The sequence below is a fragment of the Engraulis encrasicolus genome, chromosome 24 (genome assembly GCF_034702125.1).
Source record: "Engraulis encrasicolus isolate BLACKSEA-1 chromosome 24, IST_EnEncr_1.0, whole genome shotgun sequence".
Classification (NCBI taxonomy): domain Eukaryota; kingdom Metazoa; phylum Chordata; class Actinopteri; order Clupeiformes; family Engraulidae; genus Engraulis; species Engraulis encrasicolus.
The window spans coordinates 2,711,295-2,734,104 of NC_085880.1; the positions used below are offsets into that span (position 1 = coordinate 2,711,295).

General features: G+C 44.6%; 1 protein-coding gene across 1 annotated transcript in view; it reads right to left on the reverse strand.

Moving 5' to 3' along the window:
• The window catches only part of kif16bb (kinesin family member 16Bb), a 97,975-nt gene extending 76,116 nt beyond the window's left edge, over positions 1 to 21,859 (reverse strand). The window contains exons 1-7 of the mRNA XM_063191872.1: positions 21,813 to 21,859; positions 20,447 to 20,523; positions 19,728 to 19,834; positions 18,109 to 18,225; positions 8,277 to 8,374; positions 2,098 to 2,207; positions 1,780 to 1,922 (exon numbers count right to left, since the gene is read on the reverse strand). Of these exons, the coding sequence (XP_063047942.1) occupies positions 1,780 to 1,922; positions 2,098 to 2,207; positions 8,277 to 8,374; positions 18,109 to 18,225; positions 19,728 to 19,834; positions 20,447 to 20,523; positions 21,813 to 21,859 (699 nt within the window). The remainder of the gene's footprint in view (positions 1 to 1,779; positions 1,923 to 2,097; positions 2,208 to 8,276; positions 8,375 to 18,108; positions 18,226 to 19,727; positions 19,835 to 20,446; positions 20,524 to 21,812) is intronic.
• Positions 21,860 to 22,810: the final 951 nt, after the last annotated feature.

Below are 22,810 nucleotides of genomic sequence, written 5' to 3' on the forward strand. Positions count from 1 at the left end.
ATTGGTCATAAAGCATGGTCTGATCTTCCCGGAAATCACAAGAAGGAACAACCAGAGTCTGCTTTAACTAATTCAACCCAAACATTTACAAGTTTACATATTTTCATTGGCCATAAGATGTAAACATTCACAGGACAGAAAGGCATAAGTAAGTACACCCTTGCATTCAATAGGTTTTAACCCTAAGTTTGTCGCAATAACCTCAACCAGATGTTTCCTGTAGTTGCAGATCAGATTAACAAAACAATCTGGATGTATCTTGACTCCCTCTTCTTTAGAAAACTGCCCTTCTTCAGCAAGGTTTCTGGGATATCTGGAGTGAATAGCTTTCTTGACTTCATGCCATATCATCTCAAATGTTTTTTGTCAGAGCTTTGCCTGGGCTATTCCATAATGTGTATTTCATTGTTATGAAGCAATTCAAAAGTCAATTGCCTCTAAAGTATGGGTTGTTGTCCCATTTCAACACCCATCCTCTTGTCTGCCTCAACTGTGTGACAGACTACCTCACATTTTTTCTGTAAAATATCTCAATAAACTTCTGAGTTCATTGTTCCACTGATAATAGCAAACCTACAAGGGCCTGAGGCACCAAGGTAGCCGCATATAATGATGCTCCCGCCACCATACTCAAAGGTGGAGATGATGTTTTGGTGAAGGTGTGGTTCTCTAGTTCTCCTCCAAACATGATACTATGTGTTCTCCTGAACAATTCAACTTTGGTTTCAACCGTTGGGCTGCACAATATTTAGCAGTAATTTTATGAAGCATATAAATGCTTTTTCGCAAACCTCAAAGGTGCAGCAATATTTTTTTGGACAGAAACCCCATTAATTTTAGATTGGCAGAATGAACCCCATTTTTAGTTATTCTTGGTTACATCTCCACTTCTGAGTATGGTGGCGGGAGCATCATTATATGCGGCTACCTTGCTGCCTCAGGCCTTTGAAAGTTTGCTATTATCAGTGGAGCAATGAACTCAAGTTTATTGTGATATTTTACAGAAAAAAACGTGAGGAAGTCTGTCACACAGTTGAAGCACATAAGAGGATGGGTGCTGAAATGTGACAACAACCCATACTTTAGAAGCAAATCGACATTAGAATGGCTTCATAACAATGAAATACACATTCTGGAATAGTCCAGTCAAAGCCCTGACTAAAAACAATTGAGATTATATGGCATGAAGTCAATAAAGCTATGCACTCCAGACATCCCAGAAACCTTGCTGACGAGAGGCAGTTCTCTAAAGAAGAGGGAGACAAGATACATCCAGATTGTTTTGTTAATCTGATCTGCAACTACAGGACAAGTCTGGTTAAGGATATTGCAACTAACTGAGGGTTAAAACCTATTTAATGCAAGGGTGTACTTACTTATGCCTTGCTATCCTGTGAATGTTATAGCCTTATGGCCAATAAAAATATGATAACATGTAAATGTTTGTGTGGAATTAGTTAAAGCAGACTCTGATTGTTCCTTCTTGAGATTTCCGGGAAGGTCAGACCATGTTTTATGATAAATTTTGACTGAAATGTGAGAAATTTCAAACGGTGTACAAACTTTTTCCTGGGACTGTATATATAAACACAAAATATATTTTGTCATGCCAATATAAAGCTCTAATTGAAGAGAGAGAGAGAGAGAGAGAGAGAGAGAGAGAGAGAGAGAGAGAGAGAGAGAGAGAGAGAGAGAGAGAGAGAGAGAGAGAGAGAGAGAGAGAGAGAGAGAGAGAGAGAGGCGTGTGTGTGTGTGTGTGTGTGTGTGTGTGTGTCTGACCTGTCTGAAGTGGATGGTGAAGATGGCGTGGGATCTGCTGCTGGTTTGGTTCATGGCTGTGCTGGCGGTGACGCGGCTGCCATTGCCCCTCTCCATCAGAGCCTCCACATCACTGTAGCAGCTCACCTGCTGTGTGGACAAGCCTGAAGCACGCACACACACAGACACAGACACAGACACTTCAGCTTGACCCTTCACCCTTGTCTTCAATATGGGTAATTGTGTGTGTGTGTGTGTGTGTGTGTGTGTGTGTGTGTGTGTGTGTGTGTGTGTGTGTGTGTGTGTGTGTGTGTGTGTGTGTGTGTGTGTGTCCTCTACCCTCTACATAGGGGCCATCTTTAGGGTGCTCCCTGACTCGTAAGCTGCTTGCCTCCGGTGTCCTCCTGCACAGCAGATCTCGCACGCGCTCGTTGTAGATCTCCAGATAGCTGACAAGACAAAATCATACAAAACAGAATGGGTGATTCTGCTGAATCGGTACATATTCCGTGTCCCGCACAGTAAAAAGTTGTCTTTCAAGGTGTCTTTTATTTCTTAATCATATATGAAATCACATTATTTTCACATTGTTGTGTTGTTCTAGGAGTAATGTAGCAGTTAGCAATGTTTTCAACACTATATGACTAGGAACAAAATATCCTTTCAAACTTCATGGCTTGGAGCAAATAAGCCTGAAATTGTCCTTCCTGTTACAGGAAGGACAATTTCAGGCTTATTTGGTCCTAGCTAGCTAATGTGCAAGGTCACAAGAGCAGACATCATATAGTTTGAAAGAATATTACTTGTGAATTTGGTGAATATCAATATAGAAACCATATCTTTTTAAATAATGGGTTAAAAAGTGGTAACAGGAAGGACACTGTAAAAGTCACCACCCCCAAAAGTCCAATAAAATAACAAAATTCCATGCTAAATAAGACTGTATATTACTTCTTTTTATGTGGTGAAAATCCTTTTCCTGTGAGTGATGAAACCTCCTGGAAATTGCATAATTTGGGGAATGAACCATTATTTTACAGGAATTTCTTTATCTCAATGTCATTCATGTTACCAACTCAGGGGACACTGCAAAATTATTATTTTTTGAAATAGATATTACACTTATGCATGTTGACAACATTGCTAACTGCTACATTACTCCTAGAACAACATAAAAATGTGAAAATAATGTGATTTCATCTATGATTAACATATAAAAGACAGCTTGAAAGACAACTTTTTACTGTGAGGGACAGGCCAAAATCTCAGTTTTGTCCACAAAAAAGCAATTTAAAATTAGAAAATAAATTGCCTTATTTTTAAGATCGGGTTGGTGAGAAAAATATATGTCAATATTGTGCTTTAAAATTATGCATGTAATTATTATTGTAATGATTTTATGGCAATTTATCTCTGGGACATGTGGATTTGGGAATATGTACCGATTCGGCGGAATCACCCGAATGGAAATGACACAAAATGGAAATTCAAAGTAACAATAAAGCGCACTACAGTACATACCAATTTTTCCTGCAGAATGTTTGTGTGTCAAGGTGGTGGTGCAGGGGAAAGGCTATGCTGGGTATTTTACACAGGAAATTCATATGAAAACACTTTATGGTAAGTATAACTTTATGGTAAAGAAACGAAATGACATTCACAATACAAAATCATTTTCTTTTCAGGGGACCTAGTCAAGATGGGCAACTGAGCTGGGGGGAAACCCTGCATATTATAGTGTTTCCTTATTTACCACATTTGTGTATGTAAGTTGTGCAATTACTGTATGGATCAGGGGTGGAAATCAACGTTCGAGAGATGTTGACGTATAAACTAGCCACTGACAAATGAATAAAATAACAACTTTCACCAGACACACAGTAGTACTAGCCTCGCAACGCCATCCTCTGTACTCCACCCAAAGATTTTGGCTCCGCACATCGTCTGGCAAAAGCCTCGAGCTCTGTTCTCTCAGTGTTTCGCCAATCAGCAAACAGTTGAGAGTGGTGACGTAGAACTCACCCGCAAGCTCCGTTACTGATTGGTTAAGGTAACTATATTCACACTTTCGTTTTGTTATTTGTATGCTTTTGCGACGCTATAACGTAACAGGCATGCTAATAAATCACAATATGGGTTTTAATTTGAGTTTGGAACTTCAATTAATTTAAATTATAGAGTAAGATCAGACCATCTCCCATCATCCACGGAGACGGATTCCTCATGGCTTTTGCCAGACTGATTGACGGAGTCAACAGTCGGCTATTCGCCCAGGCTACATCTCTAGTACTAGTACATGGTCAATTTGAATCCAAAATTCACCAGCCAGTTTCATATCGCTTCATGTTCTTTCCTTCGGCTGAGGCAAATCCCCATGCCTTGTTAATTGTGCAAAAATGAAATTTAAGTTGAACTTAACCTGAACTTGACCTATACGCTGGCATCCCTAGATCCCTGTTAATCTCCTCCCAAGTGTGAAACAAAAAGCAAACAAATAAACAAACCAATTCCACTAAACTAACTATTACAATGAGCTATCTTTTCAAAGTCCTTGGCACCGATCAGAGCCCCTCATCCGATTAACTCTCATTGTGTTTGAGTGGACTGTGGGGAGCAGGCTGGGAAAATAGGACTGAAACGATGCCCTTGATAGACACTGTGAGAGAGGCAAACCAAAAGAAGATGTAGAGGTGGAGAATGGGCAACAGACAGAAAAGTAGATGACGGCAATGATTGCAGATGTAATTTGCTGAACCTAATCTCGTAAGGAAAATTACAGCAAAAATGTAGCAAGTTGTTTGTGGAATAATAGTGTGAATTAAATAAGCAACACGGGTCACACTCTGGACTTCCCCAAAGAAATGATGTGAATGTGCTTTAATGGGGCCGAGGAACATGGAACACTCCTCAGTGTACCGCAAGGCTGGAGGAGAATGAATGAAAGGAGTGTTTCTCTCTCCGAGTACAGCTGAGTACAGCTACTCTACTCTCCTCTACTTTGTGCTACACTGCTCTACTACACCCTTCTCTACTCTACTCTACTCTACTCTACTCTACTATACTCTATACTACCCTACTCTACTGTACTCCACTCAACTGTACCCTACTCTACCCTACCCTATTCTACTCTACTCTACAAGTCAAGTCAAGTCAAGTCAAGTCAAGTTTATTGTCAATTTCTTTACATGCACTGGTCATACAAAGAATTTGAAATTGCGTTTCTTGCTCTCCCATGCAGACATAGACTAATCTAGGTAAGGACATAGACAGTATAGACATAGACAGTACTCATACATGGACATAGACAGTATGGACGTAGACATTGCTCATACAGACATTTAAAGTGCAAGACTGGACAACAGAAGACTTGTAGAGAACATACATTAAGAGGAGGTATTTTGTTGTTCTTTTTCTAAAAGTCCTTTATAGCGTTCTGACATAGTAATAGTAGCATTTGAAGAAATAAATAATTAAAAAAGGTTTTTATTAAATACACCAGCAGCAGTATGTGTGTGTGTGTGTGTGTGTGTTTGTATGTGTTTTGTGTGCGTGTGTGTGTGTGTGTGTGTGTGTGTGTGTGTGTGTGTGTGTGTGTGTGTGTGTTTAGTGCAGGTAGAAAGTGCGGTGTGCGTCTGTGTGTGTGTACCTGTGTGTATATGTGTGTGTGTGTGTGTGTGTGTGTGTGTGTGTGTGTGTGTGTGTGTGTGTGTGTGTGTGTGTATGTGTGTGAGTATGAGTTGTGTGTCAGTGTGTGTATGTTTGGGTTTAGTGCAGAAAGTGCAGTGTGCTTGTGTGTGTGTGTGTGTGTGTGTGTGTGTGTGTGTGTGTGTGTGTGTGTGTGTGTGTGTGTGTGTGTGTGTGTGTGTGTGTGTGTGTGTGTGTGTGTGTGTGTGTGTGTGTGTGTGTGTGTGTGTGCATGTGTATGTTTTGAGTTAGTGCAGGTTGAAAGTTCAGTCACAGATGTAGTAGTGCAGGTGGAATGTTCAGTCGCAGATATGGTGGTGGGGATGAGGGGGGGAGCGTTGTCAGTGGCCTGGCTGGCTAGAGGCTGACAGTGAAGGGAGAGTGGGTTGAGTGTTCAGTATCTTGATTGCTTGATGCATCGTGCTGCTTGCAAGCCTGGTGGTACGGGAACGGAGGCGCCTGTACCTCTTTCCAGAGGGCAGGAGGCTGAACAGTTTGTGTGCAGGGTGGCTTGTGTCTTTGATGATCATCAGTGCTTTCCGGGTGAGGCGTGCTACTCTACTATACTCTATACCAGGGATTCTTAACCTTTTTGACATTGAGGCCCATTTTTTTTTCGGTGCAGAGTGGCCCGGGGCCCATCTAATATTGCCCATGCCCATACACATTATATATATCTATAAATTAACAAGGCCGACAGGCGGACAACAGATGCGTCCCTCTATGCCAGTTCCAACTATGCCATTTTCCCCCCAAAACGCCCCCCTGGCCTCCTCCTAGCCTGTCAACGCCCCCCGAGGATGTACTTTTTGTTTATTGGTCATCATGGACACTCCAAATATTGTGGCAGGCAGCAAGGCAGCAAAATGGCGAGACATTGCTTTATTTTTGCAGTTTAGGGTATAATAAGCGTATCATCATTCTTGGATTTGGAAAAGAACCATAGGCTATGATTTGAAATTTCACATAGCCTAGATGAAGTAGGCTCATTGACAGTCAATGAGTAGGCTACATTACAAATTACCATACATTAGGCCTAACAACCTTTAGTATCACACCATTTCAGCATTATGTGCATGTGGGAAAGAATCTAAACATCGACAAATAATAAATAAATAAAACCGTTTGGGTGAATCATGCGCTTATGGGTTGACCCTTTAGGACTTTTTTTTCAATACCAGCTTCACCGTCAAGGCACAAAGCAGTGAACTTCCGTGCCAGAGTTTATCAAATGCACACGACTCTAGTATAGAAAGGCTATGCTTGCACGCATTCGCTCCGGTCCAAAATGGCAAGTCTGCCGCCTTGTGGCCACAGGAAGGAACAATTTAAAGAAAGCGTTTCAGACGGACAACAATTTACCGTAATGAAAGCGTTTCAGACAGACAGACTGACCGACCGACGGACCCTGTTATAGAGATGCTAGGACGCATCTAAACAGTATAATAATGATAATAATAATAATAATAATAATAATAATAAATCTCTCTCTCTCTCTGATTTTTTTTTTGTTGTAAAAAAACACTCTCGGTGCTGGATAGAAAGTATCCTGCAGAGAGGTGGAGGTTGCAGAGAAGACAAACAAAACAGATAAATAAATAAGTACCAGAATAAAATAAATAAACATATAAATAAAGGAAATAAATCCCATAGCCGTTCCCACGACAGTGGTGTTCATTAGAGTGTGACCAGTCAGCTGGAGGACAGGAGAGTAGTGCCTGGTCCACTGGGCCCTGCCTCGGTAATGTCATCACTTTTCACGGTGATGCAACGGTGGCTGAGAACAGCTAAACCCTCTCAAACCCACACTACCGGCGCCTTTTCCTCAAGTTTCGTGTTTTCGTCTTTTTTTTTTACTTCGCAGGTTTATCTCTCCGTATCGAGCCGAGGGCACCTGGGGGTGACTCAGGGGTGGCGCAGGGGGCAGCCATCTCACTGATGACTGGCTTAAAAGCGCTGAGCTAGGGGGTGGGCAGAGGCAGCCAAGACTCATCAGCAGTGGGCGGGCGGGCAGGAGAGCGGGCAAGCGGGTGGGTAGACGGGCATGTCAGTGGGTGGGTGGGGTGCGTGTCCTGACTGACGGATGAACCAGTGGAGGCTTTGCCAGAGGCCTGACATGCCATGAGGATTGAATGGGGAACTGTGCCAGAGAGACAAAGAGAGAGACGATAATGACAGAGAGAGAGAGAGAGAGAGAGAGAGAGAGAGAGAGAGAGAGAGAGAGAGAGAGAGAGAGAGCTGAAATGGCTGACCTCCCCTTTTGTTTGCTACCAATTAGAGCGAGCCAAAAGTCCAGCAACTGCCAGGAAAACAAAATAATCAAGAGGCATAGCGGAAAGAGGGGGAGGAGGAGGAGAAAGAGAGAGAGAGAGAGAGAGAGAGAGAGAGAGAGAGAGAGAGAGAGAGAATGGAAAAAGAGAAAGACAGAGACATAGGGAGGGAGGGAGGGAATAGGAAGAGAGAGAGAGAGAGAGAGACAGAGAGAGAGAGACAGAGAGAGAGAGACAGAGAGAGATTGGAAAAAAGAGAAAGAGAGAGTAATAGGGAGGGAGTGGTGAAAGGTGAGGTCTTTTGTGTGGAGGTCTTTTTTGACATTACCCTTGAGTCCAGTTACCTCAGCACTGATACTCCATTTTCTTCTCCTCCTCACCATCAACAGTAAAGGTGGACTTTGACACATCGCTTCTGTCAGGCGGCCCCGTTAAAAATAATGGAGCCTTGCACAGCTAAGATGAACGTCTATTTTCTTTCAGTACAGTAACAGCAGCACTGGAGTTGAACTCTCCCATAGCTAGTCCTTGGCTCCAAGGGCTACTCTGCTCTGCTCTGCTCACCTGACTGCAGTGTGGAAGGAGGCGTGGTCATCCAGGGACAGCTGGGCGATCTGGCTGAAGAGGCCCTCGCAAATACGAGGGGTCAGACCCGCGTCACCCTGCGGACACAAGACGAAGAGTTGAAAATGGAGAGGTAGGCGAAAGAAGTGAAGAAGAAGGGGCAGAGAGAGACCAATAAAGAGAGAGGGACAGAGATGGGTATAAAGAGAGACAGAGAGATGGAGAGGCGGGAGGAGGGAGAGGAAGAGAAAGAGAGGTTTGGGAAGAACGAGAGACAGGGTCAGGGAGAGGACAAGAGAGAGAGAGAGAGAGAGAGAGAGAGAGAGAGAGAGAGAGAGAGAGAGAGAGAGAGAGAGAGAGAGAGTGTAGAGTACAGTATCCTGTTGCGGACAGATTTTGGTTTCAGAACTATGATTGACAGGTTGGGGGGTGGTGACATGCATGATTGGATCACGTGGTGATTAGATTGGTATATCACCTGGCGCTGGGGTAACATGGGGGAATAGTAGTAGTGGAGGGCAGGTGGCTAGGGAGAGCCAACTTTTGCTGACCGCATGATTTTGTACATTTAAGAACTATGACCACAATACCTGCACTTTAAACTCTTTGCACAGCGCACCTTTGCACACCGGGATGTCAGGATTTTATCGATGGAAATGTGGAACTCTTAACAGTGAAGAGAGAGTAAATAAAGTAAACAATAACGTGGATCATCTCCAAGCCTCTTTGTACAACAGCGCGTCTTGGCAAAGAATTCTCCCCAGTGCAGCTGCCCGGCGGCTTCAATATTTGTTTGACTAGCCGCCACTTCATTGTCAGCAAAAAGGTATTTGCCTTGACGGCAAACGGAGCGATGTTGAGAAACGTAGGGCGATATTGCACCAGCCCTCGTGCAACAGAGTAGGACGCCAATGGCTATCAGCGTTGGCGAAAATGGCATCGGCGCCCGCGAAACAGAGCACAGCTGAGAAACGCTAAAGAGCCTCACACATTGAACACGCACAACGCGATGAAAGCCTGAAGGAACAAACAAGACAACAGCGGTAACGTACACAAATGTTTACTAAGATATCGCTGGCTTGACTGCTGAGATGGTTGCTTCCTGGAGAAGATGACGTCGTGCGTCACGTCATTCAGTGTTGGATAGCCACTGGGGCTACTGTGGATTCATTGGGAGTTCATTGAGAAGATTCATTTGGGAATCTAGCGTTGTGTGTGTGGCTCTAGCGTGTGTGGACTTGAAAGACAGCTGTTGCTCTGACATTATGTTTGACGCAGTGATTTGCCTGCCTTGTTTGCAAAACTTGGAAAGAAAGCAACATGAATAACAAAGAAGCCCTTGGTGTGAATAATGCACAAATGAAAGACAAAATAGCTGTTGTGAATAATGCAGAAATTAATGTTAAAGAAGTCCTTTTTGTGAAAGATGCAAAAATGTGTGACAAAGAAATTCCTGGTGTGAAAAATGCACAAAATGAAAGACAAAGGGTTCCCACTGGAAAGGGCCTGGCAAATAATAATGAAAACATTCAAACAGAACTGAAAAAACATGTAAGAAAAATGGAAAATGTGACTGCTTCTTTGAAAGAGCTGATGAAAGCTGATGGGAATGAACGCCATGTCAAGTTGCTGCTCAATGAATTGACACAACTGTTAGAAAAGGCCAGTGAACTGCATTGCTCTCTGTTACCTCTGATGCCTACAGAGGAGCAAGAAATCAAAAATGAATGGTTCTCAAGTATAAGAGATTACAATGAATGGTTTATTAAGAAAGGGCAAGCATGGCTCACAGGTGTTAAACGTACAGGTGGGCCACCTGAAGTGTCATCTGAAAATTCCCCACTGGGGGGAGTTCCTCAAAATGGGCGGCCCACAGAGCTTCACCTGCCAGCTCATTCTCATGATGTATCTCCAATGCACAATGTTTCCAATTATGGCAGTAGGACAGAAACAAAGGTCTCGTCAACAGCATCTGACCTTCACAGAGTCAAAGCTGAGATGGCTGCCCTGCTCACTCGCCAACAAGCGCTTAAAGAGAAACACAGCGTTGAAGAACAGGAGGCGAGATTACGGAGAAGGAAAGCAGAATTGCAAATGGAGGCAGATATCGCAGCAGCTGCTGCCAGAGCAAATGTTTTGAAGCCCACTGTTCAGAGCATCACACCAAGGACACCCAATGGAATTGGGTCTTATTTTAAAGCAAAAGAAAAAACTTTTAAGATTTTTGATGTGGCTGCAGATATTTTTAACCCACCTGAATATGAGTTTAAGACAAAAGAAATACCAGTTGCTTTCAGCATAATGCCTACAGTGGAACTAGTGCAATCACGAATCGAAATGAATGAATCAGCCCCGCCTCTCACAGAACCTCCTGTGTATGTGGAAGAGTCCACCCACTTGCCAGCACAACAGAGTGTACATTTGCCAGCACAACAAAGTCCGCCCAACACTCATAAAGAAAAAAATGAAATCAGGTCTGAGTCTGACTGCACAGCATATACAATTCCTGGCACAGCTCCGTCTAGTGGCCTTACTGGGGCCGGTGACCAAGACTGCAAGCTGGCCACAGTGAATGTCAATGGAATTCCTGCAGTGTCTTCAGATGAGTGGAGGACGCAGCAGATTGAGATGGACTTCTCTGAGCACAGACATGAACAGTTGGCGCTGTCAAAAGAAGATGCTGAGACCCTACAGGTGGCCAATGAGACAGTGACCTTGAGAGCCGTGCCTCACAGCATTGCTCTGCCTGTGAGGGCTCAAGACATGAGTGTGCTCAGCAATCGTGCAAGTGTAGAGCAAAGTGCCGTAAGTGTGAAGGGGAAAGTTGTCAGATACGACAAAGACCTGCACGAAAACGATGCCAATTTCATGACCAAACGTCAACATACAAGCCGTAAGAAGGGCTATGCACAGTGGGTGCCCACTTCAGACCGTCAACATACAGGCCGTAAGAGCGGATATCTACCCCGCCATGGAGTTGACGTTGATTGTGCATCATCAGACTGGGGTGCTGCCCTGAAAGCACAGTGGTCGAGTGAGCCTGGCCTCAAAACCGCATTAGTTGATGTGCTGACTAAGTTCAGAGAAGAGCCCCTTTTGAAGAATGTGAATGTTTTGAAGATTGTGTCATGGCGAGATAGCCCCACATATCTTAAGCAGCCGGAGAAGGAGTGGCCTGTAAAGGCAGACACTTCAAAAGAAATCACTCTTGGAAATTCTGAAGTCAAAGACTCTGTTGCAATTACTGTTTCACAAGTTGATGCTGCCTGCGAGACTGATAGTGGTGGGGACGGCCATCCTTCCATCCACTTGATCAGTAAACCCTCACCCTGGACTCGCCATGTAAGAGTGGTAAGTGGGATGAGGTTCAAGATGGCAGTCCTGCGTCATAGCAAAGCCGATGCTCCTCCTCAGTTCAACACTGAGGTAGTTTGTCGTCACAGGGATGACTCCCGCAAAGGCTCGCTCTCATTGGGAGAGCTCAAGGATGCTGAGATGCAGACTGTCAAGCTCAGCCAGTTCAAGAGGCATGCAGTCAAGATCTCCTGTCTGCAAACAGGAGAAAATGTGAAACAAGGCAGTCACCCTTTTACCCACCCGATCAGTAAAGCCTTCGCTGCGAGTCGTCTCGTAAGGGTGGCGGGGTGGATCCTGAGATTCAAGACGACACCTCTGCGTCAATGCAAAGCCAATGCCCCTCCTCAGTCCAGTACTGACGCAGCTTGTCATCACTGGGATGACTCCAGCAATGGCTTGCTCACAGTGGGAGAGCCGAAGGATGCTGGGATGCAGAGTTTCGAGTTCTGTCAGTTGGAAAGTCATGCAGAAGAGATCTCCTGTCAGCAAACAGGAGAAAATGTGGAACGAAGCAGGCATCCATACAAGTTGAGCCCTGTTCTGGCACTTCGGTCCACAGATCAAAAGGACTTGGCAGTACGAACACAGAACCACCTCCCCCAGCTCAAGTCAAAGCAATACGCCTCCGACCTTCTCTGGAGAAGATGGATTAGAGAAAACCTACCGCGGCTTCAGCAGCGTAACAACTGGAAAAGACTCAAGCCCAACTTCGTTGCTGGGGACGTGGTCCTCATCATGGCGCCGCCATGGTTCCTGGATCGTCGGCCGAGTGGCAGCGGCCGTACCAGACCAGAGAGGTCTGGAGCATCGGGTCTGGGTCGAGGCCCCGACCAACCTTACCTGCCGGCCTACCAGAGTTGCGCCTTCTCACGGGGGCTCCTGACCTTTGACCCCACATAACGTGACCTTGACATCTAACGTTTAACGCACTGGCCAGTTGACATGACCGACCTTGATATGTAGGCTAAGTGCTAGTAACCTCTGGCCTATGACTGACTCCCTTTTGACCTGTACTGAAAAAAGAAAACACGCATACATGCACACACTCACATGAACACAGGAAAAAAGAAAGAAAAACAAAGGCGAAGGAAATGTCTTCATGGACTTTTGAGTATTGCCGTGTAATGTGCATGCATATAATATTTTGGATTATTGAATTTGTAATTATTACTGTGTGGTGTCGTAATAATTAGGGGCCGGAATGTTGCGGACAGATTTTGGTTTCAGAACTATGATTGACAGGTTGGGGGTGGTGACATGCATGATTGGGTCACGTGGTGATTAGATTGGTATATCACCTGGCGCTGGGGTAATATGGGGGTATAGTAGTAGTGGAGGGCAGGTGGCTAGGGAGAGCCAACTTTTGCTGACCGCATGATTTTGTACATTTTAACTATGACCACAATACCTGCACTTTAAAACTCTTTGCACAGCGCACCTTTGCACACCGGGATGTCAGGATTTTATCGATGGAAATGTGGAACTCTTAACAGTGAAGAGAGAGTAAATAAAGTAAACAATAACGTGGATCATCTCCAAGCCTCTTTGTACAACAGCGCGTCTTGGCAAAGAATTCTCCCCAGTTCAGCTGCCCGGCGGCTTCAATATTTGTTTGACTAGCCGCCACTTCATATCCTTTATTAATCCCGAGGGAAATTAAGGTGTCCAGTAGCATACATGCATATATACAGAATACACAAGACATTAAACACATCATTGCAGAGAGAGAGAGAGAGAGAGAGAGGGAAACAGACACAGACAGAGAGACAGAGATTGTCAGGGATAATACAAAACACAATTTGTTACATTTTTCAGCCTGAGTTTGCCCTATTATGCCACAGTGGTGAGGCCCATTACACCCATTAGTTTCCAATGCCTTCATTATAGTCTACTGTCACTCAAACGGAGACTACCTGTCCATGCAATACGCAATGCAATTATCCTGCTCATCATCCTGCAATTTAGCTCAGCAATAAAGAGCCTTCACATTCAGGTTTCATTCATTCAACTTAATTTATTCTTTACAAAGGGAAAAAGTATGCAGGAAGTAATCAGAGAGTAGGAAACATGAAGAGGACATACACTCCCCCTATGCTTAACATGGGAGAACTTCTTCACACCTCTTTTAACCTGGAAGGGGCACCGATTTATCTGTCACAGATTTAATTCTTACAAAAAATGTTACCCAATGAAGTGCAAAACATAAATAAATAATTGTGAAACGGTAAGTGTGCAAGATTTTTCTCCATGGTTCCAAAGAAAGACAGCAAGTATTCATAGAACATAAAACGTACGCACACACTCAATTCCTCGCACGCACGCACGCACACACACACACACACACACCTCTGGGAAACTAGCCAATGTCAATACCTAACAAGGGGATCTACAAATAAATAAGCTCCCACTATGTCACTTTGCCCCAACTCTGAGTTCACTGCAGTTCTCTCTTTACGGCAGTAGATAACCATAAGAGAGCCGGCCAAATGAGAGACTGAAATGCCTGATCCTCCGCTCGTGTGATGCAGCCAGATGGTACAGTTTGATAGTGTGGGGTGAGCGACGGGTCTAGGTAGTTTGTCCTCTGTGAGAGGTGTGTGTGTGTGTGTGTGTGTGTGTGTGTGTGTGTGTGTGTGTGTGTGTGTGTGTGTGTGTGTGTGTGTGTGTGTGTGTGTGTGTGTGTGTGTGTGTGTAGTAATAGTAGCAGTAGTAGTAGACTAAAGATCTAAACATCCTGCCACGCTCACAGTTATGGCAGGATATGGCAGTTATGACCTTAGAAGCTTGGCAGTTTGACCTACAACCTTAGTTGTAAGGTGCTTACGTTTACTAATTTAACTGGAAAACATGTCTGCTTCATCATATGTAGATGGTGTAAAATATAGTCTTAAAGTGGAGTGACCTGGAAAAAAAAAACAAAAAGAAAACTGTCAAATGTGTCCTCCCTAAGCTTGGCAGATAAGGGTGACCTTTTTATTTTTACAGAAAAGTTAGCATATTAAAAGCCCTTTCTTTGAATAACTACTGGCTGTAGACCCACAACAGACACACACACACACGCACACGCAGCTATTCTGCTTAATCACACTTAAAATAAAATATAAAAATATAAAATATAGTACTAATGTGAGCAATAAGGTACCAAGGACCCCAAATGATCGTCTCATAAATGACAAAATTGTGGAAGAGTAAATCAAGCACTTCATAGTTCAGTTAAAAAATGTATGTGATGAGTATCTGAGGAAGTTCACCAAGCAGTCAAATGAGTTTGCTCAGGGCAGTCAAAATGCATTGAGCTACAATTCACGTAGTAAATGAAGTCAAGGAAATCCAAGCCGAATATTCACATAGGGCATAGTCAAACAAAAAAACTGTGGAGAAATTTTTAATTCATGTTAGTTTTCTGAACCTTCTACTATTACTATATTATATTCTCATTTTATTCTTATGATTTGGCTGGAGAAGTCCCCATATAGTGACATATTCTTGTGTGTAAGATTTTCTGTAATGGGTCACGGGACACTCAACATTATTGGAAACATGTGCCTCTACTTGGTGTGGCTGCTGAACAACTTGAAAAAGAAGGGTCGTTGCACACTCAGAACTTCATGCAGTTATTTAATTTCGACCAACGTTTCGGCTTACGCCTTCATCAGGGTAAGATGACCCTGATGAAGGCGTAAGCCGAAACGTTGGTCGAAATTAAATAACTGCATGAAGTTCTGAGTGTGCGACGACCCTTCTTTTTCAAGTTGTCTATTGTCTGCCGTACGCACCTCAAACGGTGTGCGTTTACAACCCAAAGAAAGACTTTACAAGTGGCTGCTGAACAACAAATATGAAATTGCATATGCTGGACAACAAGACAATGGACAGTGGGCATCTGGCCATGCGGGACCCCACGTGCACAGAAGAAGCTGACGACATGGACTGGGAGAGGGAAATGGTTAAATAGGGTTGCCTTTTGTATCCCCTTCAGAACTTGCTGGGTGGAATACTTCCTGTCTCCACGCTGTAACTTCTCCGGCCGTTAACAATAAAATCTGCAGTGCTTTGAGTTGTTTGTCTGCCGATATTAAAATTATTACTACAAACCAACCAACTGCTTTTCTCTCTACTCTCAGATCAGTGGGTAATAAGTAGGCTAAAGGGTCAGTGATGTCTTGGTAGCAGCACACGTCAGGGTGGTGCAGCGGCCACAGTCAATGCCACTGTTGTATGGGTCAAATGTTATTTAGGGGATTATAGAAGAAGCATATTCATTGCAGGATATTAATGGCCATTTACTAGTTAATTTATGGGCATTCGCTGTGGTGGTGGTACCACCTGACGCCTCAGCCAAAAAAAATGCCATTGACACTAAAGCATAGCTTGGCACTCTTGTGATTAAAGGCAAAGGACACTGGGGGCTCCTCAGTCCCAGACCACTGAACTCAAAATAGCTCCCCCGTGGACAATTTCCTCTCTGCCGTGACCACCGCAGCGAAATACATGCAGTCAAGAGATGCAGAGGGGTCTATCGTCTATGACTTCCCAGCTCCACTCGAAAACACAAGAGCAGCTTGCTTATATATTCCTCCTCTGCTTTCCAGGGAGCGCTATCTAGAGAGAACGTATGGGCAACAGAGCCCACATACATCTCTGTCAGCTCTCTGACATCATATTAAGTCCAAATTGTTCATGGCAGCTTGCTTCTGGGCATGTAGTTTTTTGGACGAATTGCAACTGTTTAAACACAGCTACGGCTCTGAGTATTGGCATGGATGCCAATTGACAGAGAGAGAGAGATAGAGAGACAGAGAGAGAGAGAGAGAGAGAGAGAGAGAGAGAGTGTGCAACCCAGGTGTTGTGTCGTCTTATGATTTGTATGACTCATCTTCTGTTGATTACCATAGGGGTTGGAGGGGGGAGCGAGCGAATATTAAGGAGGGGCTGATTCGATTATCAGGCGTGTTGACAACGTGCTTCTGGTGATGACCTTGCACAAGTTGAAGTTTCCCCCCGGTACACAAGCCGAAATCTCATTAGCTCCAACATCAGGACTCCTGCTCACTCTGCATTGATGGGCTGGGCGGTGCGGTGCAGGGGAAAGAGGAGGGGGGTAAGCGGTGGGAGAGGGGGGTAAGCGGTGGGTAGGTAGTAGGGGGTGTTGTTTGGGGGGTTAAATGGGTGGGACTGAGTTGAGGTGAGGGTAAGGGGGGGTGCTATTCACATCACATTTTCTGATTAGCAGTGAGGAAATGTGCATGGAGGGAGAGGGGGGAGGATGAACACTAGAGAGATAGAAAGAAAGAGAGCAAGAGAGGCAGACAACAAGAGAGACAAACAGTGAGAGAGACCAAGAGAAAGAGAGAGAGCGGGCGAGAGAGGCACAGAGTTAGAGAGACAGAGAGTGAGACAGGCAGAGAGCAAGAGAAAGACAGAGTGCGAGAGAGAGAAAGACTTTGAGAGACAGAGGCAGAGAGCAAGAGAGTTGGAGATAGAGAAGAGAGGGAGGTATGTGTGATGATAAGTAAAATGTGTTGCAGTTTTACCTCCTGCCACTAGGTGGACGCAGATATGATGTACTCCCCGGATGTGTGTCTGGGTATTGCAAGTCATCAGTTGATGAACATGAACCTGACGGTGTACCTGTATCCTCCTGACTCGTTATGCTAATAAATAAGTTTAGTTAAGAACCCAAGTTTCTTCATTAAGATTAGAAACATTACAGTATGGTAGGTACGTAGGTAGTAGAATTGAGTGGTGTTCAGTGTTAGCCTCGCGACGCCATCCTATGTACTCCACCAAAAGATTTTGTGTCCGCACATCGTCTGGCAAAAGCCTCGAGCTCGGTTCTCTCAGTGTTTAGCCAATCAGCAAACAGTTGAGAGTGATGACGCGGAACTCACCCGCGAGCTCCGTTACTGATTGGTTAAGGTAACTACAGTATATTCACACTTTCGTTGGTATTTGTTTGCTTTTGCGACGCTGTAACAGGCATGCGAATAAAGCACAATATGGGTTTTAATTTGAGTTTGGAACTCCGATTAATTTAAATGATAGAGTAAGATCAGACCATCTACCACCATACACGGAGACGGATTCCTCATGGCTTTTGCCAGACTGATTGACGGAGTCAACAGTCGGCTTTTCGCCCAGGCTAGTTCAGTGTGGCAGCGCAGATAGAGCCCATCTACAGCTTACAGAGGTGAGAGAAGCTCATCACTCAGACGGCAAAGAGTGAAAGAATAACGTGCCAGACAGGCAAACGCACAGATGTGAGAATAGTGTGTGAGGGTGAGTGTGTACCTGTGCGTGTGTGTGTGTGTGTGTGTGTGTATGCGATACCGCATGTGTGTTACTGAGAGCCGTACAGTCTTGCCATTATGTGTTGGAGGGACATATCAAAGAACACCTCACTCGACTTTATTTTACTGATGTATAGGACCCAGCCCGCTAAGTTTGGCCCGGCCCGCTATGACGTGACACTTACCGTGTTGCCCATCATGGTGTAGGACTTTCCCGAGCCGGTCTGGCCGTAGGCGAAGACGCAGGCGTTGTAGCCGTCAAAGGCGGCCGCCAGAACGTTACCACCCAGGTCGGTGAAGACCTGCGGAAAAGGAAAAAAAGCGACAAGGAGTGATCTGACGAGCGCCACAAGTTAATGGCTCCCCATTAGGAGTGCAGTAACAACCTCCAGACATAATGAGATAGCAGAGGAAGAGAGACAGATACAGAGAGAATGGGAGAGGGAGAAGGAGAGAAAGTCAGATTGCGAGAGAAGAGTGTGAGATTGAAAGAGAGCCAGACAGAAAGTAAAACAGAGACAGTGTGTGTGTGTGTGAGAGAGAGAGAGAGAGAGAAAGAGGGAGAGAGAGAGAGAGAGAGAGAGAGAGAGAGAGAGAGAGAGAGAGAGAGAGAGAGAGAGAGAGAGAAAGAAAGAAAGAAAGAGACAGAGAGCCCAAAAGAAGATGAAAAGAAAAAAAGAGACAGCCTACAACTGACATGGACAGCACTTCAAAACGCCATCAGAAACGTACGTACTTACTACACACACACACAGCCTTCTTTAATCTGGCTCTGCAAAGTCCTGTCTGCTGCCCTGATTGACACTGTAGCCATACTGTGTTGGTGCTACTGCTGGTGCTGCCGTCAACAGCTGACCCAGGAGCATACATCACCCTGCCTAATTAGTGACAGGCTCCTGGGTGGGGCGGCTTAGGCTACCGAGCCAGTTTTACAGATAGCTAGTCTAGGTAATTGCCTAGGGCCCCAACAAAACTGTCCACTGTAGGGCAACCCAACAGTCCGCCCTGCCATAGTAAATGATAGCAACAAAATAATTCAGGGTCTCGTGTCTGTATTTTGCCTAGGGCCCCCAAATGGATAAGAATCGCCACTGTTCGGGCGTGTGAGGCCAGGATGTGTCCACATAGAGCCACATCTTCAGTAGTCCTCATCCGGCTGCTTCTGTTGCTGCCTGCCACACTGCCTCCACTTCACGTCACATCACAGCCTAATCTGCTGCGCCCAGGCCAGGGGCAGGAACACACCACACCACACCACACCACACGGCAGCGGCAGGCCATTACTGCCATACAAAGGGACACCCACAGACAGACTCCCATCTAATGGCTTGTAATTAAAAAGTTTTTTCGGCACAGGCAGGCAGGCAGGCAGGCTTAGCTATAACAGCTACTGTCAAGAGCGTGGCAACTTTGTGATGGAGCAGCACCGGGAAAGTTCCCTGGAGGTACATACACGCTCAACACTCAACTGGAGCTTCATAGAGAAACATATCCTAATGGTGGGATTTTAAAAACCCAAGATGGTCTTAAGTAGTCACATTTATCACATTGAGTCATTTGTCATTTTTAAATCATCAGACATAAATGAATTAGTCAACATATACACTCAGACATGACTGTTTATGAAGATACACGAGGCCTCCCGGTTGGAACTGCATTTGCTGAACAAGGAATAAATAAACAATATAGGAGCTTGATTTAGCAGCCACCTTCTAACCTGAGCCTACCCCATAAGAAGTTACTGAAACAAAGATAAATCAACATGCTGAAGGGTTCTCCAAAGGGTATAAAAACTTTTCTGCACCTTATCCTGAGTCGTGAAGTTAGGATTCTCATCATTGCTGGAGTCATATGAAAAATCATAGGTGAATGACTTCCGCCTCTCTTCTGATGAATTGGTAGCGCGGCCCTGTGAGGAATAAAATAAATTGGTATTGACGGAAGGTTTGTGGCAAACAGTCATATTTGCTTTGATGGTAGACACCGTCTTGCCTAGGCACATACCGAGACTTATCCTCTAATGAAATGCAAATCTGGGGATCTTCGAAAGATGATTCCATTAAACTCAAGTCACAGCCTGGCTCTAAACCAGTGGTTCTCAAACTTCTTTTTTTTTTTTTCAATAATCGCCCCCTGGACCATATCATAAGCCTCCCAACGCCCCCCTGGCCTCATCATAAGCCTGCCAAGTACCAATGAAAAATGACTAATGACCCCCAATGGCAAAGCACTGCCCGCCCACTCAGCTACATCCTTCTCAAGGCCCCTACTATGGCTCCCCTACATGCCCTGGGGGGCTGAAGAGCGCTAATCTGGTTCTCACGCACGAAGTGCAACGAAGATGCACGAAGCACTAAGGGTCTGCGCGAGAGCCAGGCTAGAAGAGCGCGCCCATTGACAAACACTACTCAAGACATGACACATATAATAAGGAACAGACGAGAGGGGCTGTGACACTTAAACATTAAAACGAGGGCAGAATTGCTTTGTATAAATACCAGGAGAGTTAATACAATAGGTTATGCCATACCTTAGCATTGATGATGCAGGTCTTATTTCCCTCCATGCGAATGATATCCTTGGAGGACAGATCCTTTTCCCTGTGTAGAATTAAAGACCATTATAGTTTGGGATGTTTGGTACAAACATTGTGTAGTCAGTAGCACAATAATGTGCTATATCTTTATTGTTTAGTAGAGATAACGCTCACGCAGAAATTGCCTGCAACCAGATAGGGTACTTTACACCAGGGGTTTTCAAAGTGGGGGCCGGGGACCCCTGGGGGGCTGCAAGGAGGTAATTGGGGGGCCACGGCAGGTTGACAAATATAATCTTTCAATGAATGAAATAACTAATGTACACCAAAATAAACAATTAAAAAAGCTTAACAATATTCCCACTTGTTAAGAACTGCATTATTTTGCATCTCTGAACATTATACTGAATAACAGACGTAGACTAATGGTTGTGAAAGGGTATGCACAAAAAATGGTGTGGCACGACCCATGTAAGGGGGGCCTTGGCTGGATTATGCCGGCATATTTGAGGGGCGGGGGGTTCTTGTCATGGTAAAGTTTGGGAACCCCACTACTTTACACAACCCAAACATCACCTGTAGTTCATGTGGTTATATGTCTAGTCATGCCGTAGAATAGATCCTTCCCAGTCAGGGTCTTGGCAAATGTAAAATTGTAGTGATATAGGCATGGACGACCTTTCATCTGGGGAAATGTCAAGTTGTCGTACCAAAAAATCCCAAACAATGTGAAGTTGACAGAAAAAATGTGACCTTAACCGTATGACAATTAATGACAGCTGTTGTTGACATTTATCAATGTCCATGACAATGTCATGTCAGTCTTATTAGGCCATCCAAAACACATAGGCTTACAGAGAAGCAGTTAGAGCTATGCAAGCTGGACATTTGCTCCTGGGCCCAAGGCCCTCCAGTATTCGTGGTGGTGGTGGGGGGCTGGCTATTATTATGGCCGGCTGTATGGAGGCCTGATTAGGGCAATTGTGTGCAATTGCTCTTGCACTGGGCCTACACCACATACAATGTCATTTGAGAGAGAGAGAGAGAGAAAGAGAGAGAGAGAGAGAGAGAGAGAGAGAGAGAGAGAGAGAGAGAGAGAGAGAGAGAGAGAGAGAGAGAGAGAGAGAGAGAGAGAGAGAGAGAGATTGGAGCTTTTGTTTGTGTCTGGGCTGCTTTAAAAGCAAGCTGTCAAGATTTGATTGATTTGATTTAAGCCACAATTTTTCACATTCGTTTGCATACAAAAGTATTAATGAAGCTGATGAGGGAAGATTAATGGTGATGAATGAAAACTATTGCCAATCAATATATTGGTCAAGCACCATCTGATAAACAAATTGGAGGATAGCCTACCTCTTGTTGAGGGGTCGAACTCGCACAGCCACCCGAACGCACGCCATTGGGCCCCAAAAACTGTCATTTACATCAGCATAGTCAAAGCTGTCCTGTCCTGTGTAGTCTCGACCAAGGAGAGATCACATAGCCAACTGTGAGTGTTGAATTTGAACACGGCGACTAGAGCAGGTGACAGGGACGCACCCAATGCTACAGATAGCGACAGTAATATGACGTTTCATCAGCGATATAGGCTTAAGTTACACACGAGTCATGACCACTGCAACATTCACTCCGCAAAGTTGTCAGCCAAGAAAGTGCAAAGGTATGTATTGCATATATTGTTTACATTTGCAAGGTGGTGGTGACATCGGCGAACTTCAAATATTCACCGCACTTCGACTTTCAACTTGGAGTGACCGACCATAAATAAGGATGACCTTTGGATGAAGCCAGGAACACTGAATGGGAGAAGTTGAGTAGATGGATATGCAAGGAAAACATTGCCATCCAGTGGCTATTCAAAGAATTACGTAGAGGCAGTCAATTTCACGTGGAGGGGGGAAAACAATATATTTGTACATTTCTCTAGGCCACACCAATTTAATTTGTTGGTTCTCGGATTCGCCGCTTGTATTTTGTATCAAAATGAAAAAAAAAAAAAAAAACGGTTTCAATACCCCAAAAAATGAAATCGCTTAAAAAAACCCGAAGACTGCATGTTTTCATGAACGGAGAGGTGTCTCTTTAGTAGTTGGAGGTCATGTGACGTAGAGAACCAATAAAACCACTCCTTTCAACAAGCCGATTACGACTAGCGAATCAGGAAACGCGTTACATTCAAATGGTTTTACAGACAAACATGCAATGGCAAGTTGAAGCCCCTGTGGGTAGTAGCAGCGGTGAAACACAGTATGGCTCTTAGTGGAATTAGTGGAGTGGGATAGCAGTTTTAAAAAAGTAAAACAACAACTATGGTCCCGCTTGGAGGAAGCAACCCCCCTGGTTACCCGTAG